The sequence below is a fragment of the Cucurbita moschata genome, unplaced genomic scaffold, assembly GCF_002738365.1.
Source record: "Cucurbita moschata cultivar Rifu unplaced genomic scaffold, Cmos_1.0 Cmo_Scf00004, whole genome shotgun sequence".
Lineage (NCBI taxonomy): Eukaryota > Viridiplantae > Streptophyta > Magnoliopsida > Cucurbitales > Cucurbitaceae > Cucurbita > Cucurbita moschata.
The window spans coordinates 2076991-2096707 of record NW_019268520.1 but is presented as its reverse complement, the minus strand read 5'-3'; the positions used below and the strand labels follow the sequence as shown (position 1 = coordinate 2096707).

The 19717-nt window shown below is 34.1% G+C and overlaps 5 protein-coding genes and 1 long non-coding RNA gene across 6 annotated transcripts in view; 4 read left to right on the top strand and 2 right to left on the bottom strand.

The window, feature by feature from the left end:
* Positions 1-627: 627 nt before the first annotated feature.
* On the bottom strand, positions 628-1773 carry LOC111442029 (universal stress protein PHOS32). The gene is made up of 4 exons (XM_023079276.1): positions 1466-1773; positions 1289-1398; positions 1063-1181; positions 628-868 (listed from the first exon to the last, which is right to left on the bottom strand). The coding sequence occupies exons 1-4, from the start codon at positions 1653-1655 to the stop codon at positions 793-795; spliced, it is 495 nt and encodes a 164-aa protein (XP_022935044.1). The 5' UTR covers positions 1656-1773; the 3' UTR covers positions 628-792.
* A 4598-nt stretch (positions 1774-6371) lies between these two features.
* On the top strand, positions 6372-8620 carry LOC111442137. The gene is made up of 7 exons (XM_023079415.1): positions 6372-6821; positions 6909-6980; positions 7386-7453; positions 7604-7745; positions 8125-8205; positions 8282-8395; positions 8498-8620. Exons 1-7 carry the CDS (start codon positions 6681-6683, stop codon positions 8573-8575), a joined length of 696 nt encoding a protein of 231 aa, XP_022935183.1. The 5' UTR covers positions 6372-6680; the 3' UTR covers positions 8576-8620.
* A 2187-nt stretch (positions 8621-10807) lies between these two features.
* LOC111441582 overlaps positions 10808-19717 on the top strand; it is a 24489-nt gene continuing 15579 nt past the window's right edge. The window contains exon 1 of the long non-coding RNA XR_002710181.1: positions 10808-11142. This is a non-coding gene — a long non-coding RNA (uncharacterized LOC111441582). The remainder of the gene's footprint in view (positions 11143-19717) is intronic.
* Positions 11136-12154, top strand: LOC111441580 (bZIP transcription factor 53-like). The gene has a single exon (XM_023078623.1). It carries the CDS (start codon positions 11485-11487, stop codon positions 11911-11913), a length of 429 nt encoding a protein of 142 aa, XP_022934391.1. The 5' UTR covers positions 11136-11484; the 3' UTR covers positions 11914-12154.
* On the bottom strand, positions 13618-14233 carry LOC111441581 (calvin cycle protein CP12-2, chloroplastic-like). Its single transcript, XM_023078625.1, has one exon. It carries the CDS (start codon positions 14163-14165, stop codon positions 13779-13781), a length of 387 nt encoding a protein of 128 aa, XP_022934393.1. The 5' UTR covers positions 14166-14233; the 3' UTR covers positions 13618-13778.
* On the top strand, positions 17251-19264 carry LOC111441575. The gene is made up of 2 exons (XM_023078619.1): positions 17251-17818; positions 18533-19264. Exons 1-2 carry the CDS (start codon positions 17389-17391, stop codon positions 19078-19080), a joined length of 978 nt encoding a protein of 325 aa, XP_022934387.1. The 5' UTR covers positions 17251-17388; the 3' UTR covers positions 19081-19264.

Below are 19717 nucleotides of genomic sequence, written 5' to 3'. Positions count from 1 at the left end.
TTTTTTTTTTTTTTTTTTTTTTTTATTTGTTAGTGTAAACTGTAATGTAAAATCAGACAGCTCTCGTTTGTAAATTTCGCGTGCATTTCCTTTTTCTTCCGAATTTACCTAAATTTTTAATTTTATAGTCCTCCAATTTTCTTTTTTTATTTATTTAAATATCAAGCGAGTATTTGAACGTTCCTCTATGATTTAAATAATTGAATTATAAATATACTATTAATCTTATAGGTAATCCTTGCAATTTCTATTCCCAACTTTATTAAATATGATTATGTGACTCCAATTAAAACTTTTAAAACTCGTAAATTTCATTTTATTAGATATTAATATCTCACAAAATTTTATTTATGACTTTAAAAAAAATGTAAAATATAGTTATATTCTTAATATATATTATATATTGAAAGGGATTTATATTAGAATAGGTCCAATTTGAATGACAGTAGCCGACATTAATGGAGTAATAGTCAAAATGATGGAGACAACTTTTTAGTGTCTAAATTGATAGTTCTTTTATCAACTTAAAGACGCAAAGCAACTGAATGCACCTCAAATTTGAATGTAACAAAACAAAAATTAAATTTTGTAAGATATATATAGAAGATTTAAACCTCTAACTTGAACTAGATAGAATTATACTTACTATGAATTACTAGTTGAAATTAATTTAATTTAGTCTAATTTCAAATGTTCCCAAAAATAAATTGAAGCTCTCCTTCATTTTCCTTAGAACTTTGATTAAGCTATATTGCATCAGAATTAAGAGCTTTAATTTCTTTGCTTGGAATTCTAAGGTTGCTTGACAATAACAACGGGACATTTCGCATATTTGGCACAGTAATCACTCACGCTCCCAAGCAGTGCCCTGCAAACACAAATTAACATGAGTGAGTATCCATCCTACCTAATATTTTGTTGCTTATTATCTGTTTCGTATTGGCGTGACGTAATTAGTATAAAAAAATTGTTCACACATATATTAATTAAGAAACGTTTTGCTCTTGAGAGTAATTTCAAAATAAACATAAAGAAATGAGCTAGCCAAAAATTTGAACGGACCTCTGGAAGAAACCATAACCATGGCATCCCATAACCAAGGTATCGGCTCCAAGCTTCTCCACAGTGCGGCATATCACGTTCTTCGCATCTCCCCTCCCTACTACTCTCTCCAAATTTACCTGCACAGCAGGTGTTCGACAAAATGCCACTCAGAAAATCAACAAATACAAAAACAATCAAACTAAACAGATCACAGATTAGAAATCAGAGATAGTCGATCCATTACGTTCGTATTAAACTTCGCATATACTGCTTCGGCTCTCTTCATCACCGCACTAACCAGATCCTTGCCGTGCTTTTCCATAGCCGAAATCACATCGCTCGAAAACACATAGCCTAAAGTACAAACAAACCGTCAAAATTCAAATTCACGAAATCAGATGCCTGAATCGAAAAATTTTACCCGGCGCATCGAAGGAGGAAATGGAAATGGCCGGAGACGGCTTGACGTAGAGGAGAATCAGAGTGTTTTTGGTATCTGGAGAAGTGAGATTTGAGAGACACCATTGCAAGGCGAACATACTCTCTTCACTCTCGTCTACAGCAACCACGATCCTCTGTCCGTTCGCCTTCAACGATTTCACGGCTTCCATAATCGCCTTCTTCACCGGATTTGGTTGAGTTAATGTAAATTATTGAGATGATAATAGCGCCCGTAATGTGTGTGTATATATATGGCGTGGAGAAGTGTATTGGCCTCAGGTTCTGGATGAGACAGCGGAACCCATTTTTGTTTAGGGCGAAATGCATAATTTTATTGAATCCATTGAGCGACGAATTTAAATCTATCCGTTTCTATTTCTGTGATTTTAACGTAACAGCTTATCCGAGCACAAAAGCCCCTTGATATTTTTTTTAATTAATTAAATAATTAAATAAATCAGTTTAATGCTGATATTAAAAGAAACAAGCCAAAAACAATAGTAATTAAAGTTATATTATGAAATATGTCACACATCACATCTCATTCAAATAGCTTTTAATTAATTTCTTTTTATTCAAATACCATGTCCTACAACTACAAGTTGTCCAAAGAAAAAAATAAAATAAAATAAAGCTAGGACCTATAAATAAATTTTTATGTGAATATAAAATAAAATACTAGATGTTCGGAAAAAAAATGAAAAATTAGAAGAATTGGAGTCAAAGGAGTGAACTCTAGAAGCTAGAGCTTTATTTACCTTAGGAACTGTTAAGAACGAGAAGCAGCAGGAAAGTATGATTGTTTACCTAGTTTTAAATAGGATACAAACTATCGACTAATACCTAATAACAGAAAAATATATAACTAACTAAATCTTGTAAATAAGATAAAATAGGCTGATAATTAAATCAAAATATACTACTAACAACTCCTAAAAATAAAGAAAAAATAATAACTAACTTACTAAATCTAAATTTTATAAAAAAAAATAAAATATACTGATAAAATATACTCCTAACAACTCTAAAAATAAAGGAAAAATATTAACTGACTTACTAAATCTTATATTATGACAAATAATAAGACAAAATATACGATTAATCAAATCATAGATAAAATATACTTTTTAACCATTCCAAAACAAAAAAAAGGAAAAATATTAATGATATCTAAAAAAAATATTAACTAACTAAATCTTATAAATAAAATAAAATATCAGGAGATAAAATATACTATTAACAACTCAAAAATAAATAAAAAAAATATTAACGAATATATATACTCTATAACTAATTATAAAGATATATTCTCAAAATATTATATTTTAATAGAAACATTATTTAATTAGAGACCGAATGTTAACTTATCTTATTGAACGGCCACCTTATTCAACTAACCGAACGCAACTTTTAGTACAAATAGTTATAGTACCCTTACAACTCTGATAAAAAATCTTATTAAAAAAAGCTCTTGATCTTTCTTTTAAATCAAAGTAGGTCGGGGGAAGCTACCGTTTATATTATTATTAGATCAAAACCTTGTAATCAAATAGCTACCTTTAAATTCATTTGATGGGTGCATATAATCATAAAATGGATCAAAATGAGGGACTAAAAAGTGCAAATTGGATGAGGTTTTGATGGGGACAGCAGTGACCAGATATTATTTCTAGAGATAAAGATGAAATTTTCATTTTTCTTTTATTGAATATTATAAAATTAAATTTTAAGATGACAATTTCTTTTTAAATATATTTATATTTTGTTTTAAAATTTATTACTTATAATCACCTTTTTTAGTTTGTGAATTATTTAAATGTTTATAGACGGAAAAGTTAGACTTTTTAAAAGTTAAATATGTGTCGTTTAATTGATAAGTATATATTTATTCGACAAATCTTCGTATTTAAATAAATTTAAAAATTAATGTTGGATATTATTTTGCTCCAACAATAATTGAGGTTTAATTTGTCTTTTCCGTATAATTTTCATTAGGTAAAAATTCTCCTAACTTTCATGACTTTTTGGTATTTGTTTACATAAAAATTAAAATATAAAAAAGAAAAAGGAAAATTGAAGCAGCCACTCTTGAAAGGGGAAAATATCAAAATATATTGTAGTCTTTAATTGTAATATTAAAAATAAAAATAAAAATAAAAGAAAACTGGTTTGATGATATTTTGAATCAATTGTGAAATAAATATCTGATATTCTATTTCATAATGATTTTGTTTTCTTTTGTTTTTATAATATCTATATTATAGAAAATATCTAAGCTTCAAACTCCAAATATAATTAATGAAACAAAAACACAGGTAGAAATTTAGATTTTTTTTTTCTAAAAAATAATTTAATATTTGAAAACTTTTAGAAGTATTTTTAAAAAATGCCCTTATTATGAGTACCTATAAAAAATACTCCTAAAATTTTAAAAATAATATTAAAAAATTGGAAGATAATATATGAGGTGTTATATATAGATTTATCCATTGACCGACTCTAATGACTGTTTTATAAAGGTCGAGAGTGTTAACGTTACCTTTAAATGTTCATAAGTATTTTTCAATCACAGCAACACAATAAATGTATTATGGAACTTTTTAAAATTAAATGTTATACTCGAAAGTAGTAAATAAAGTATTAATAGTTTATATTCAAAACATTCTTATTGAAATTGGAGATATTTTTTTTAGACTAAATACAAAATTTAATTATATTTTTATTAATTTAATTAAGTATTTTTGTACATCATTTATAAAGCAGAAAAAAATATATTTGAATGCTAATTAAATACTAAAAAGTAAATAGAATAAATATGAATTTGTAAATAAAAAACAAAATGAAAACAAGGGTCCAATACTGTGGTCCAAGATTTTGATTTATAGGTAGAGAAGCATTCAAGTGAAAGTGAGAGGCCATAGATTGGATTTGGACTTTGGGCCTAATTACCATTTAATTATTTATTTTTTATTATATCTATTTTAATCCTAAATTTATAACAAACCTTAACCTTAAAGTTCACAAAATATTACAATTTTAACCCTCTAAATTTTTTTTTTTACTCATAAAAGAACTCAATTCGTTATTAACTTACGTTGGCTTTATGATTATTATAATAATATTTATAGTATTTAGTTTTCGGGCAAGATGGTACAATTTTAATTATTATGGTACCTAATTTAAATAATGAGAAGTTAGTGGTAACGCCAAAGCCAAATGGTAATAAATTAGTTGGGAAAATAATAAATAATTTTAAAAATAAAAATAAAAAAAGTGAACCAACGAGTTGGCCTGCTGTGCCGGCAACAATAGTTGGGTGCACCCAACCAAACCAAATCGGACACGAGTTAGACCAACCCACCTTATAAAATATTTACTTTATTAAATTATTAATCCATTTTCTTCCTTCTATCTTCTTTAATTATCTTAGATTTTAATTCAAGATAATTAGCATGCTTTTTTGTTTAGCTAATTCTTTAATATTGTCACGATTTCTTATTTTTAATAATTTTAAAAAAAATCCTTATCTATTTATTTTTATAATTTATAAAAATAAACCGGCCCCACAGAATCTCATAAACCGGCCACCGTCCTCCTCCCGGTCGTTCGAAACGGGCCGGTGAAAATGGGCTCCCATTAGCCGGCCCACAAATTTGAATTTCCGCTTTAAACTCATCTCGACCGTTGATTAAATTAAAATCGCAGGCTCCTGATCCCTTTCCAGCAAATCAAGAAATTCAAAAGACGATTTTATCCCTACTCTTCCTTTTATTTATTAAATCGGCCATTTGAAGCAATATTATATTAACTCAATCTCTTTTCTTATCTTATCTCTGATATATTTGCATGCGTATTTTAATTAATTATTTTTCATACTCATTATGTTCACGTTTAATGACGTGGCGAAATTAAATGTTTATTTTATTTTATTTTTTGTGAATATGAAATTAAAAAATGTTTTGGTGGGGATAGGTTTTTTTTAGGTGCTTCCATATTGGATTTTGGTTAGTTAGGTCAAAACTTAAAAAATAATTTATATCTTTTATTTATTGATAAGAATGTTAAATTATTTAGTTAATTAATTAATCATTTATAACTATTTTTTAATTCATTACAAATATTTTAATTTCAATCTTTTTAATATATTAAAAGAGACAGAATCTAAAAAGAGTGTAGAAAGGGGTAAAAACTGAATAAAGGATTTGAAATGCTTTTGTTATCCAAATATTCTCCTCCAATTATGAATTAAAGCATATTTCACAATAGGGTTTTATATAAAAACATCTTTTCTATATTTTTTTACCATAGAAAAAGATTTTGAATCTTTCAAATTCTTTATAAATAAATAATAATTTCTTTATTACTATTTTATGTTTCAAATTTATTTAACCATTTAGATTATTTCTTAATAAACAATTAAGATCCCAAATGTTCTCTAGTTTTGATTATGGGATAGAGACAAACCATTTCCCAAGATGAATCTTATAAATAAATAAATAAATTTTAAAATATATATATATATATATATTACTCTTTCAAATGTACGTAGGGACAGAAAAACATTCTCCATCCTTGCTTCCGGTAAATTCTCAATTTATTTTTGCAAGTATGAAAGTGGAGATTCTTATAAGAAATTTGTAAAAATCGAGTTCCCAACCGTAAAATATATATAAAAGTGGGGCAAGGTGAATCGAGGTAAGAACAGGGATCAGGATGTAATTTCCATTCCCAACTTTATTTAGCGAAGAAAAATCTCTTCCCACTCCTTCTTGGATTAAATCGACAATCTAAGTAAGTAGTAAAAGGGGTTGATTCAACCTACTCGCACTAAACTCGACATATTTGAGGTTTAAGTTGAAGTATGGTGGAGCTTAAATGGGGCGAGGTGCATAATTAATACAATAAATCTGATCTAATTTTTTCTCCCAAACATTTATAATTAAAATCATAAATGATATGTTATTTTCGCGCATCACAGGGAGTTATCTGACTCGACTTCCTTCCATGTGTTGGTAGTCTGTTGAAGTATTCAATCACAATTCATAAGCGAACCCCAAGGGTGATTTGGGAAATTCATACTCCCTTTCGTTTATTTAAAGCTGAGAATCCACAAAAGAGGGAAGAACACCCAGAAAAACGGAGAGTTTGTTTTGAATAAAAACAGAGCATTTTGAACAACAACAACAACAACAAAAATGGGCCAAGTGTCTCTATACGTAGAGGAGTTCCAATTCCAAACGTCCTACCAAGTCTCACGCTGTAGGATCTGCCACGAAGACGAACTCGAAACTGCCCTCCAACTCGAAGCCCCCTGTTCCTGTTCTGGCACCATTAAGGTAACCCCCAAATTCCCAATCCTTCTTCCACTTCCGAATTTGAATTTGAATTTGAATTTGAATTTGAATTTGAATTTGTCTTTTCAGTTCGCTCACAGAGATTGTATTCAGAGATGGTGCACTGAAAAAGGCAGCACAGTCTGTGAAATTTGTCTCCAGGTTCGCTGTTCTTTTCCTCTGTTCTTCCTGATCTTTGCGTTTCTGGGTTTTCTTTAAATTCAAATTTTATTTATTTTTTATTTTCATCTCTGAATCCATATGGGTTTCTTGCCCACTGGATTTCGTGTTTTTCTTTGTATTCAAGTCTCTCTGAAAAAACATTCTATTTCTTACTTTTTTAATTTTAAAAATACAATTTTTTTTCCCTTCAAATATTACTATTTTTTGTCTTCAAATATTTTAATGCGTTATTTAATAGATGAAATTAATAAATGTTTGCCTATCCCTTCTACATTAATTTAAAAACAATAATTTAAAATTCTGTTATGAATTAAAAGTATAGACATTAAACAACAGGAATTTTTTTTTTTTTTTTTTTTTTAAAATTTGTTTTTGTTCTCGCAGAATTACGAACCAGGCTACACGTCACCTTCTAAGAAGCCTCAACGCGGCGATCCAGGTGTCACTATCAGGTATGTTTTTTTCCTTTTCCACTTTGTAATGGAAATGGGAAATTTCTTAAATCGCGAGCCAGACCTGCTTTACAGCCAATTCCTCGGCTCTGCTGGCGATTTTTTTAAAAACATTTAAGGAAATGAAATTAAAAAAAAATTAGTTGGCAGGGATAGTTTGCAAATCCCTAGAAACGAGGAAGAAGAGGCGGCAGAGCCAGCGTCGCCACCCGCAGACGGCGGCGCGTCGGACTCCACTTGCTCCACCACCACTGACCGTGGTGCTTCCTGCTGTAAATCCGTGGCTCTCACTGTAAGTTCCTCAATTATCAAACACTAATTTCATAGTGGGTTTAACTTATCACTACTTAATTGGAATTCATTATGTCATACACTAGTTTCATTATTTTATTCTAATTAATTCCACCCACTATCATAGGTTAAAATTTAAACATAGATATTAATAACATTCATTCATCTAAACTATAGTTCATAAATTTTAGTGGGGTTCGACTATGATTATATTTTTTAGTATAATGTAGGTCACCAACCCAACAAATAACAGTTAGCCCTAGCAGCCTACCATTTCGCTTAAAAAATTTCACAAACAAATTTACCCTTTTAATACTAAGATTCCCTTATGACTTTATAAAAAAGTTCACATTTTTGTATTAATTTCCTTTGTTATGCAGTTTACTTTAATGTTGTTGGCGAGACATTTCTATGAAGTAGTTACTATTGACACTGCACAGTACCCATTTACACTTGCCACTGTGAGTACTCGATTCTATTCGGTTCGATTGAAGGAGTAATATATATTAATTATTTTGTCGTGCGTGTTTGATTTAGGTTCTGATTTTAAGAGCTAGTGGGATTATTTTTCCTATGTACGTGATAATTCGAACGATTAGTGTCATTCAAAACAGTGCTCGTCAGAATCGGTATCGGTATCAGAACGAGGAGGTGAGTTTTAGTTTACATTTGGAAAGCCGAGAAAAGGAGGAAAGTTGAAGTCTTTTTAAAATGGGTGACTGATCGAGAGTTTTGTTATTGTGTATGAAATAGGAATCTGATGTTGACAGTGATGACGATGATATCTCGAGGTTTGAAGAGGATGATAGAAGGGTGCATCATATTGTCTAATACAGACACTCATTATTTGGTTAAGGATCGTAGTCAATTTTTGTAAAAATTTATATTTTTTAATTTTTTAATTTATTTTTTTAATCTCGTACTTGGATGAATTTTGGTAGCATAGAAAATTGTTAAAAATAAATAAATAAATAAATAAAAATGGAAACTTTAAAACTAAGTAAAGGAAGGATGACCTAACAAAAGGTTGGGTTTATATTGTTGGGATTAAAATTGACTTTTTAACTAAAATTTGGAAATGGGTTTGTCTTTACCTTTTGAAATGGCATGGGGCAAACTTTATTGATTTTAATATCAAACCTAACCGTTCTATTGATTATTACCCTATCGAATAGCATGTGCTTTATTAAAGGCTACTAAGGTTTGGTTCATGTTTATATTCAATTTCAATTGGATTGAACCTAATATATCAATTTCTTTGACCTAACCTGTCAGATTTCACATTGGTTGGACAGGGGAACGAAATATTATTTATAAGGGTGTGGAAATCTTTCTTTACTGTCGCGTTTAAAATCGTGAGGTTGATGACGATATATAATAGGCCAAAGTAGACAATGTCTTCTTGTGGTGGACTTGAGTTGTTACAAATTGTATTAGAGTCAAACATTGGACGGTGTGCCAACGAGCACACTGGCCCCCAAGTGAGGGAAAGGATTAAGAGATTCGACATTGGTTGTAGAGGGGAATGAAACATTCCTTTTAGGGGTGTGGAAACTCGCCCAATAGAGTCGCGCCAATAAATCCATGAGAGATTATTTGTAAAATAGCTTCATGGAGTCTCGTATCGCTTATAGAACAAATTCTTATAATTATGAAACCGTGTTAAGAATGAGGCTCTAATAACATGTTAAGAATGAGAAATAGAAATGGGATTGAAAGTGTTATCGGTAAGATACAAGCTAACCAAATCTCGAGAATGAGATAAAATATACTACTAATCAAATCGTTAAGATAAAATATACTACTAATCAAATCGTTAAGATAAAATATTAACTGATTACGACTATAAGTCCATATGAGAGACGGAAACTATTTTTTTTTTTTTTTTAAAAAATTGAGTTGACCCGAGATGATGAAGCTGCATAGACTATTTGAATTGCTCATTTTTTTAAACGGTGAGGTTGACGACTAACGGGCTAAAACAAACAATGGTGGGCACAACATCTTCGGTGGGCTTAGGCTCTTATATAACATTGAATTCTTCTATTTATAAACAACATAAAAATTATTAAAAAAAAAAAAAAGTTAAAAGTCTTATTTTTAACAAATATTTTATTTTTTAAAAGTAATTTATTGGTTTAATAATTTGGGAAAAAAAAATAGAAAACAAAAATTTGATTGAAGCTTGAGCCTAAGTTTGACCAAATGAATGAAGCGTATGGGTTGAGCCATTGTATGGCTATTAGAGAATGAAATAGCCTGGCCCAAGCCCAAATAGCATTTGCGGTTCAATGGGCCTTGGCCCATATTACGGTCAAATTTGAGATGAGTCATTCTGAATTTCCGAGGTTCTTTTTGAAATGCAATCGTGAATTCTTCTATGTATTTTAAATTATTCTAAATTATCATAATTTCTCTATTTATTGATTTAATCTCGAAATTTTAAACCGTCCAATAATAACCATTTAACTCTCGAGCATTACAACTCATAGCTTGCAATATAACAATGAAGGAATCCTCGTCTCGTCTTAGAATAATTGTTAATATCGTTTGTAACATCTTTCCTCACACACTCTTTATTTGGCCGCACAAAAGTTTAAAAGATCATTTATCCAAAAACATACACGAAATCCTAGGTTTTATAATAATCGTGAGAGTGTCATAATGCTAGGGACGAAAATTAGAATCGAGTCGGCTCAAATGTGTAAATTTGTCTAAGAGGGTTAAACACTGTTAAAAAAACATATACACATTTTGGTCGGGATATGATAAATTTGAAAATTAGTTATTTAAAAAAAAAAAATTAATATGTTAAACTTTTTAAATACTAATTATTTAAATTATAATACACTTTTTTTTTTTAATATCTTAACATCATTATTTAATGAAAATTGTGAAAAAAAAAAACCGTAGAACCAAACAAAAACAGTTCTTTGACGCTGTCGTAACGTCCCATGCCAGCTATGACACCGACGCCACGCCTGTAAATTACGTTTTTGTCATTTTAAAAAAAAAAAATATCATTGAAATATTCCAGTTTTTAGGTGAGCACCTTCACATTCCTCCCCTATATAAACCCCTCTCCGCGCCTTGCCAAACTTTCTTTCGCCTCGCCATTCGCTCGCATTCTTCACCTAAGCTAAGTCTTTCTCTCTCTCTCTCTCTCTCTCTCTTTTTCTTCTTCCACTTTTCCTCTCTTCTTAAGTCTTTTCTTTTTATCTCTTTCTTCCTTCTTTCCTTGTTCTTGCGTTTTTCATTTCCCTTGCTTTCTCTTCTTTTTCATTGTCCTCTTTAATTCCAATCTCTTAGATTTCTGTCCAATTCTTCGTCACTGTTCTTGACTACGGCTTGATTTGTGATTTGTAGTTGTTCTTTCTGTTTGCCCGTTCTCTTTGTTTGTCTCTCTTGCTCTGATCTCAAAATCCATGGTTAACTACTTCCTTCTAGGGTTTTCCTGATTACCTCGATGATTTTAGGTTTTCTATGACGTTCTCTTTACTGAGGCGACGTATTCGTATCCTCCACTCGTTTTCGGTTGTGTTTCTGTACTGGTTCTACGTCTTCTCATGAACTAATCGCCTTCTTCGTCGCTGTGGAATTTGATTGATCTCTTCTTGCGGTAGCCTGAGTTGTAGATCGGGAGATTCATTTGATTTTTATTAGATTAGATACTAAAAGAACTTTTTACTCGAGATTACTTGGTATTATTTTGGCGGGAAGTAATTGAAAGAGAGAATTATATGGCATCGATTCCAAGGAAAAGCTCCCCCGGATCAAATGGAGGTTTGCAACCTGCCATTCCTGATGAGAGGAAGAGGAAGCGGATGCAATCCAACAGAGAGTCGGCTCGGAGATCTCGGATGAAAAAGCAGAAGCAAGTGGAAGACCTCACGGGGGAGCTGAGCCGATTACAAATTGCGAATAATCAGCTTCTGCAGAGCATTGGTGCCAAGGAGCAAGCATTTGTCCAGGTCGACAACATGAACAATGTCCTCAGGGCTCAAGCTATGGAACTGACCGATCGTCTGCGATCCCTGAACTCTGTCCTTCAGATCGTCGAGGATGTTAGCGGGCTTGCTATGGACATCCCTGAAATTCCCGATCCTCTCTTGAAGCCGTGGGAGTTCTCTCGGCCAGCTCTGCCCGTAGCTGACATGTTCCTGTGTTAGTGAGTCCCTCTTAAAGGGGTTAGAATCGCCACATTTGCGAGTCTTTTGTCCAGTGGGGAACCATGGTCGTTTGTGAATTTATTGCAGATCTTAGGATTCTGCTCTGTGTCTGTGTTTGCATGTCATATAGTAGTGGTTTTGTATCTTCTGTTTGAATTAGTCAAGTAAATGGAACTTTTATGTGTTTTTGGTTATGTAATGATACACCAATACCATCTATATTTGGGGACTTCGTCTGTATTCGCTCTAGTGATTTCTCATTAGCTAATTGCTGAACGCAAGAAGTTCTTGGATACCAATGACAGAGAATTTGGTCTTATGTATTGAATACTGTTGATGCAAAGATCTCTGCGTTTTTCCTGTTAAATTTGTTCCCACTGTTGCTGCTAAAGTATTAGGTGGTGCATTTCAAACCGAGTTCAATTCTGCCTTATCTACATGGATTGTGTCCAATTCTCTCTCTCTATTACAGATTTGATTTTGATTATCCGGAACTTTCCGCCTTACTCACCTTTTGAATTGGTTCATTACAGTTGCATAAACAAATCTGGGGGCTGGCTTTGGTTCGTGGTTATCCGAGATGGGAAAAGAATATGCTTGAGATTGTATGCTGGAGAAACCCCAGATGAGTACTATGGCTTTTATACTAATCCATTAAGTAATGATAGAATTGATTTTATCCTCAGGATTCTTCCTGGAATCTTGTTCCGGATCTTCTCCCTTTGACCCCCTCTCTGATGACCCTTGTGTGCCGCACGACATTTGTAGGTGGAGTTGGTAGGCAGGGAATTATTTAATGGGAAAAAGGTGGGAATACTATAAACACTGTCTCCTTTAATCAATAGGGAGTGTTTAGATGATATAATCGAGATTATTAATAGATATCCGTCAAACTAGTCCAAAAAACTCAATATGCTAATTCTTCTGTTGCTTGTCAATGAACAAATTTGACCTGTCTCCTCTTGGTTCTGTGGGCAGTTTAGCTTATCCAAATGTGTTTAATCGTCTTATATTCCTCTTCTAGAATACGCTGCTTCTTTTCTTCATAATAAAATGAACTTATTCTCTGAAATAGCCTTATCGCCACAAGCGGGGTAGAATGTAGAACTAAAAGTGACGCCTTTGAACTTGAGTTTCTACGGCCTCTTTTTCTTGCTGGAGCGGACTTGTATGTACCAATGAAACAAGCAACCGCCACTTGTTTCTCGTGGTTTTTGAATAATCTAGGGCTGTCTGGTTCTGGAGCTGTTGGAATAAAAATCCAGCGACTCTGTTCTTGATTGCTTTTATGGTTGTTTATGACAATGATTTATGTGAGATCGCATATCGGTTAAAGAGGAGAAAACATTCTTTGTAAGGGTGTGGAAACTTCTCTCTAGCAGACATGTTTTCAAAACTTTGAGGGAAAGCTCAAATAAGACAATATTGGTTAGTGGTGGGCTTGAGCGGTTAGGAATGATATTAGAGCTAGACACCTGACGATGTGCCATTGAGGAGGCTGAGCCCCGAAAGAACGTTGGGTCCCAAAGGGGGTGGATTGAGGGGTCCCATATCGATTGAAGAAGAGAACGAGTACTAGTGTGGGCCCTGAAGGGAGGAGACAAAACATTCATTATAAGGGTGTGGAAACCTCTCCCGAGCAAACAACCTTGAGGAGAAGCTCGAGAGGGAAAGCCCAAAAAAGACAATATTTGTTAGCTGTGATTACAATTAATTTTAAGCTTTTTTGGCCATATCCATGCAACTGTGTAAGAGTAGTAACAGCTTTAAAAAGTTATACAACCACATATCATCCAAATAACTTTAACCCAAATCAATATATAGATGATATATAAAATGCTTAAAACTTGATATCATTTCGTTACTCAGTTGTCATAGGTTCGACATTCCTCAGTCTCTGGGTTGTCCTTGCAATAGGTCTCCAATGGATCCGACTCCTTCTTCTTGTCACGAGCATGGCTGGCTGCCGCGCTCAATTCCTCAACTTCGTCCCATGCTGCAGCGCACTCGCCGCTCACAGGGTCACCTGCACAAGCCTCCTCTGCATTCTTGATGCTCTCTTCCACCTTGTCCGATATCTTATCCGGTGCAGCGTGAACCGGTGGAACTCTCAATCGTATGGCTCTGAACTGGGTCGACTGCTTCCACGAGCGGCGGAGAAACCCCACATTGAAAGATTGGGGTTTAGGTATCTCAACAGCCTTGGCCAAGATTCTTGGACTTGAGAGGTTCACCCCTGAAATGGTCGCCATATCTCTGTGTATGGAAGAAGTAATGCTAAGTTGAATTGAGAGCTCGAAAGAGGATATAAATCATGGGGATATGGCGTTAGGAAGTATAATATATAAACGGATTGGTAAATGTGCCATTGACACATATTTCTTATCAAATGGTGGCCAATGGATGAAGGCCACGCCATATCAGTTATGGAGATATTTCATCAAAGGCCCAAAACATTTGTAAAAGGAGGAAGAGTAGACGATTAAAATTCCATTGAAATGGAAAAATCTTGGAAAATTATGGCCAATTTGATGAGCAGATGGCAGAGCATAAAAATATCAAGAGATGCCCAAAATTGTCCTGATTTGCATACTCCTTTCATTGCTCGCAACAAGTTAAAAGAACAAGCAAATGAAAAAGAGATTAGAGCCACAGAATCTAAATATCAACTTGGATGATTTTCATTTAAGTCATTAATTTTCAAAAAATATAATTTTTATAATACTCAAACCAACTGACTGCAGGTAGAGTTTCGTAGGGGATTATTACGGTTATATTGTAGGATCTACCACTTATTCCCTTATTTTCCCGTGATACAAGGAAGTTCCTACGGTTGAGGATTGTCGGGAGGGAGTCCCACAATCGCTAATTTAGGAAATGATCATGTATTTATACTCAAAGTCTACAATATCCTACTATTGTGGAGAGTCGTGATTCCTTACACCTGCCACCCTGCAAATCTCAATCGAATGATGTGGAACCACATAGTTGCCATTACCCTTTAGGCACACCTCCTACGCTTACCACTCACCTCCTCTCTTACATCATACCCTCTTCTTTCAGACAATACAACTTTCATAATATGCAAAGAGCGAGTGATAACTATTCAATCGCTATATTCTTGCGATAGTTAAGACATAGTCGTATTCCATTTCTGCTCTCCTCCAATAACCAACTAAACTATCTAAACCCATAGGTGATTAAGCAACCAAGTAGGGGCGTGTGGACATAAAAATTGGTTCATTATGTTGAAGGCCCAATCTAATTGTTTGTAGGGGAGGCGCCATCCATTTAAAACCACCTTGGCTGCCTAATAATATTTCAAGCATTTAAACGAATAATCGGCATTCCACCTTTTTCATTTGTTTGGGCTGAGTATTTACTACCTGCGATTTTAACGAATTTGAACCGTTAATTTTAACACCGCTCAACTAATTTTAGACAGACATCCTTTGTTTTCAAGTTATATGATTAGAGACACGCACTCGACAAGTAGATATTAGATGAAAAAATAAAATAGATATATTAAACGAACAAATTTGAGAGCCACTATGTCTAGATCCATCAATAGAAGTGAGGTATGGCGAGTCATTTAAATATGTTTTGTTCTTACGCACATACATAATAATAATGTTATTCAAAGTAAATAGGCTTTAATTTGATAGTTTCTATGGTCAGTCACTTTTAAGTTCTTCTTAACTATCTTATCCTCAACGTCACTCTAATTTAAATGTTGTCCTAATCTGCCACGATGATTGATAGGGTCTGCAATAATACCTTTATGAGTTGGTAGAGTTAGGGATGAACTCCGAAAATGCATGAACCTTATAAGTACGGTGCATTTAGAGAGTCTCCAACCACTTCCTAATTGTAATCTTGTTCATATTAGAGTAAGGTACCATATAGGGAGATGAAAGTTGGCTAGATTGAGAGTTTGCAACCTTATTTATATGGGGCCTATTAGGAAAATGTTAACTAACCTCTACAAGAGCTTCGAAACAATATCCATATCGGTATGATGATAAAAATGAGTTGGAATTGATTTAGAGGCATAGCTGAGCAATATGACAGTGAAAGATACTAGTAGAATCCTACGAGAAAGATGAGTTTAGAAGAGCTGAACCTTGGGAACCAACGGCTTAAATAGCGCGAAGGAGAGAGAACTTGATAGAGATCATAAGCAGGCGATCTCACTGTATTTCTTCCGAAGAACATCGGCATAGACAACAAGCAGCCGATTGCTCAACCAATCGATCAAAATCCCTAGTAACGGATTGTCGTGCAAATCGTCATTGTCGATCACTCAAACTTCCTCAAGAGCCGTTTTCGACATCTTATAATTGAGCTACCGAAAATGAATGTGCACCTTGTTTGTTGCTGCAGATAATAACTTTTAAAAGTTCATCATTTTTTTTTTAAAAGTCAATTAGTTTTTAAAAAATGAATTCAATAAAATACTATAATTCTTATAACTTATTATTCTAAGTTTTATTCTCTAGAAAATCATACTATTAATGCTACTATATATTTAAATTAATATAAAGTTATATGGAGGGATGTTTGGGATGTCAGTATGAGATTGAGCAAGTCAAGATGGTCGAGTTGTCTTGAGACATGAGATGACATCACAATGCATGGATTGTGTTGTTGGGAGCTGAGATGACGATGAGATTCCCAACGAACGTTCGAGCAAGGCAAGATGACCGAGTTGTCTTGAGACATGGGATGACATCACGATGTGTAGGTCATGTTGTTGGGAACCAAGATGATGATGAGCTTTCCAACAAACGTGTTTGAGCAAGCCAAGACGGCCGACTTGTCCCAAGACATGGAATGACATCACGATGCATAAGTCATGTTGTTGGGAACCAAGATGACAATGAGATGCGATGTCGTTGTGTTACAGACGATTGAACACACACAAGCGGCATGTGTGGCCCAACAAACTTGAATTCCGGACAAGTGATGTTCTATTGACAAAGATAAATCTCACTTAAAATCTAACAAATACGACTATTACGGTCTAAATATTTTATTGAAAACATGTATCACACTAGAATTTTCCAAAATCTTCATGTCATTATCATTTTAGTAGGTAAGTTTGTTGAGCAAATTTCCATTATCCTTTATTATTTCCTATGGATTTTTCTTTACAAATAAAAATTTAAATGTTTAAATTAAAAAATGATCCTTCAACTTAGACACCTATTAATATATATAATTTAAACATAGCAAGAAAAATTTTGATATTCATAATTATTGTAATAAATAAATAAATAAGTGACCTAATAAAAAAATTAAAAAAAAAAAACTATAAATAACGTTCATTGTGACCTCGATCCCATTTCATCCAAAATTCCAAACAAGAATTCCATCCCCGAAACCTCATTTCTGCCTTCGGAGCTTTGACCCGCTAACCCACCATTTTCTCTCTTCTCCCATTGCACGGAGAAGAAGGAGAGAGCCAGAGCAGCCATGGCCATTTGCTCCACCAGATGTCTCTTCACTCTCTTCGTACTTTCCGCCATTCCCATCGCATTTCTCATCTCTCTCGAGCTCGCTAAGCCCCCTTCTCATGTCTATTACTATCACAGCACCAGCCTCTTCAGGGAGTGCGCCAAGTGGGACGATCTCGGTCGTCGGTTTTTGGTTGGTTTCATGGACGGCGGTGTCGGCCAGGTTTCCGTCCCCGACAATCACTCGCCGGATGCCGTTCTCGAAGAAGTTCCGGTGGTCAAAGATGCTGAGTTGCAGGGGAATGCTTCTCTTGGGATTTTCGTTGACCGTCCGAGAAATCGGCTGCTCGTGGTCGCCGCGGATTTGCTTGGCAACAAGTACAGCGGACTTGCGGCCTATGATCTCTCATCTTGGAAGCGGCAATTTCTGACTCATCTTAGTGGTCCGAGTGAGTAATCGATCTTCAATTTCATATTTCGTCTGTGAATTTTGAGGTTCATCGGTAACTCCGCCGCATGAATCTCCGCAGGACTTTCGCCCATTCGTTTAGTCTTTTCCGGAAAATTAGATCTCTGTTCTCTCTTTTCTTTGTTTTCGTCGCTTCAATGCTTGATATTAGCTGATCGGTTAGGAGATAACATGAAAATGGCGTAATGATCGAGATCAATTGGTATGACAATGAAAGAGGCCATTAAACCTCTTAATCAAAATCTAAGACGAAATATACTTAGTTTTAATCTATAATGTACTGTTTGCTTTCCTTATCATCTAATACTGATATATGCTTTTACCCTTTTGAGATTCTTAGTTAGGACTTGGGATTTAAATGGAATGGTGAAATTATGAAACCTTTTGAAGGCGTTTAAACAAATCATCAATATCTATTTCGTTGGTTGTTGCTGTTTGGCTCATCTTACTTGGTGATATAATGATTTTCTCTGGGGAAAATTGTCAATATATGTTCTGCTCATATCTGATTGTTTGGTTGTAATGTGTAACTCATCAATTCATACATAGAACTCCAAATCATATAGCTCAGCCTTACTTTCATCAAAAAGACCACTGCTAAGCTTTCGATTCATAATCAATATCAGTTCTAAGATGTTCATTCATGTTGTGTGTGCATTATTCTATCAAGTTGATCTCTTTTAAGCCTACGCAGATGATGAGAAATCCTTTGCGGATGATGTTGCCGTTGATTCCGAAGGCAATGCATATGTGACGGATGCGAAAAACAGCAGAATATGGAAGGTTGGAGCCGATGGCAAGTTCATATCTATCATCAAAAGTCCGCTATTCATCTCAAAGGAGTGGTACAAAAACATTGTTGGTTTAAATGGCATAGTTTACCACCCAGATGGATTCTTGTTAGCTATTCATACATTTAGTGGAAATCTGTACAAGATAGATTTGGCGAAGGGGGAGGAGGTTAAGTTGATCAATGTAAGTGGAGGCAATCTTGTGTTTGGAGATGGCCTAGAGCTACTTTCTCCAACCAAACTTGTAGTTGCAGGGAACCCTGCTGGAAGATTGGTGGAAAGCAGAGACGGGTGGAAAACCGCTTCGTTGGTGTCGACATGTTCGGGACTGAAGCATCGGTTGGCCACGGCTGCAACCGTGAAAGATGGGAAGGTGTACCTCAGCCACATGTTCGGAATCGGGTATCCAAAGAAGAAGCATGCTCTTGTAGAGGCAGTTTTTTCTGCATAGGATGATTTTTTGGTAGGAGAGAAGAGTTGATTCAGGTTGAGAATACAGAAGAAAATTATGTTATTCTGTTTGTTTGAGCTTATATTATATTGTGTTAGGTTGTGTTACTTTCAATTTGGAGATTGTGTAACCAATGTTCATGAAACATGCTTTGTTTTCAATTCGGATTTCATTTTCTAATTAATTGTTCCCTTGGTGCTACAATTAATCCATACAATTAATCCATACGCTTCCCAGATGAGAGGTCTCGTAAATACAATAACATTTTCAGGATGCACGACACAAAAATCAAGCCACTTTGAGTGCATACAACAATCTCTCGAAGCTATATGTGTGACTAGAGATAAAACTCGAACGAATGCCGTTGAAGATTCCAATTGACGATCCCCAAGATCATAGAACTCAACTTCTCCTCTTTGATCTACACTGAACAGATTATATAGTAATAGACAACACATCCTGAATATGCATGATCGGGACATCCGACACGTGACCACAAGCAACACGTCTTGGACAAGCACAAGCATAACATCGAGCTCACTCGGCTTTTACAACCAATGACGTAAGTTTTTTTTTTTTTAAATTAAGTCGTTACAGATGAAGAGGAAATAGGAATTAAAAGAAAAAAAAAAAAAAA

Excerpts from the sequence above, each read along its gene's own strand:
- LOC111442029 (XM_023079276.1), bottom strand. The coding sequence starts at position 1,655 with ATGGAAGCCGTGAAATCGTTGAAGGCGAACGGACAGAGGATCGTGGTT. Across the intron at positions 1,399-1,465 it reads TTCCTCCTTCGATGCGCCGG|GCTATGTGTTTTCGAGCGAT; the intron begins GTAAAATTTTTC and ends TTTGTACTTTAG. Across the intron at positions 869-1,062 it reads GGTTATGGTTTCTTCCAGAG|GGCACTGCTTGGGAGCGTGA; the intron begins GTCCGTTCAAAT and ends TTGTGTTTGCAG.
- LOC111442137 (XM_023079415.1), top strand. The coding sequence starts at position 6,681 with ATGGGCCAAGTGTCTCTATACGTAGAGGAGTTCCAATTCCAAACGTCC. Across the intron at positions 6,981-7,385 it reads TCTGTGAAATTTGTCTCCAG|AATTACGAACCAGGCTACAC; the intron begins GTTCGCTGTTCT and ends TTGTTCTCGCAG. Across the intron at positions 8,396-8,497 it reads ATCGGTATCAGAACGAGGAG|GAATCTGATGTTGACAGTGA; the intron begins GTGAGTTTTAGT and ends TGTATGAAATAG.
- LOC111441580 (XM_023078623.1), top strand. The coding sequence starts at position 11,485 with ATGGCATCGATTCCAAGGAAAAGCTCCCCCGGATCAAATGGAGGTTTG.
- LOC111441581 (XM_023078625.1), bottom strand. The coding sequence starts at position 14,165 with ATGGCGACCATTTCAGGGGTGAACCTCTCAAGTCCAAGAATCTTGGCC.
- LOC111441575 (XM_023078619.1), top strand. The coding sequence starts at position 17,389 with ATGGCCATTTGCTCCACCAGATGTCTCTTCACTCTCTTCGTACTTTCC. Across the intron at positions 17,819-18,532 it reads GACTCATCTTAGTGGTCCGA|ATGATGAGAAATCCTTTGCG; the intron begins GTGAGTAATCGA and ends AAGCCTACGCAG.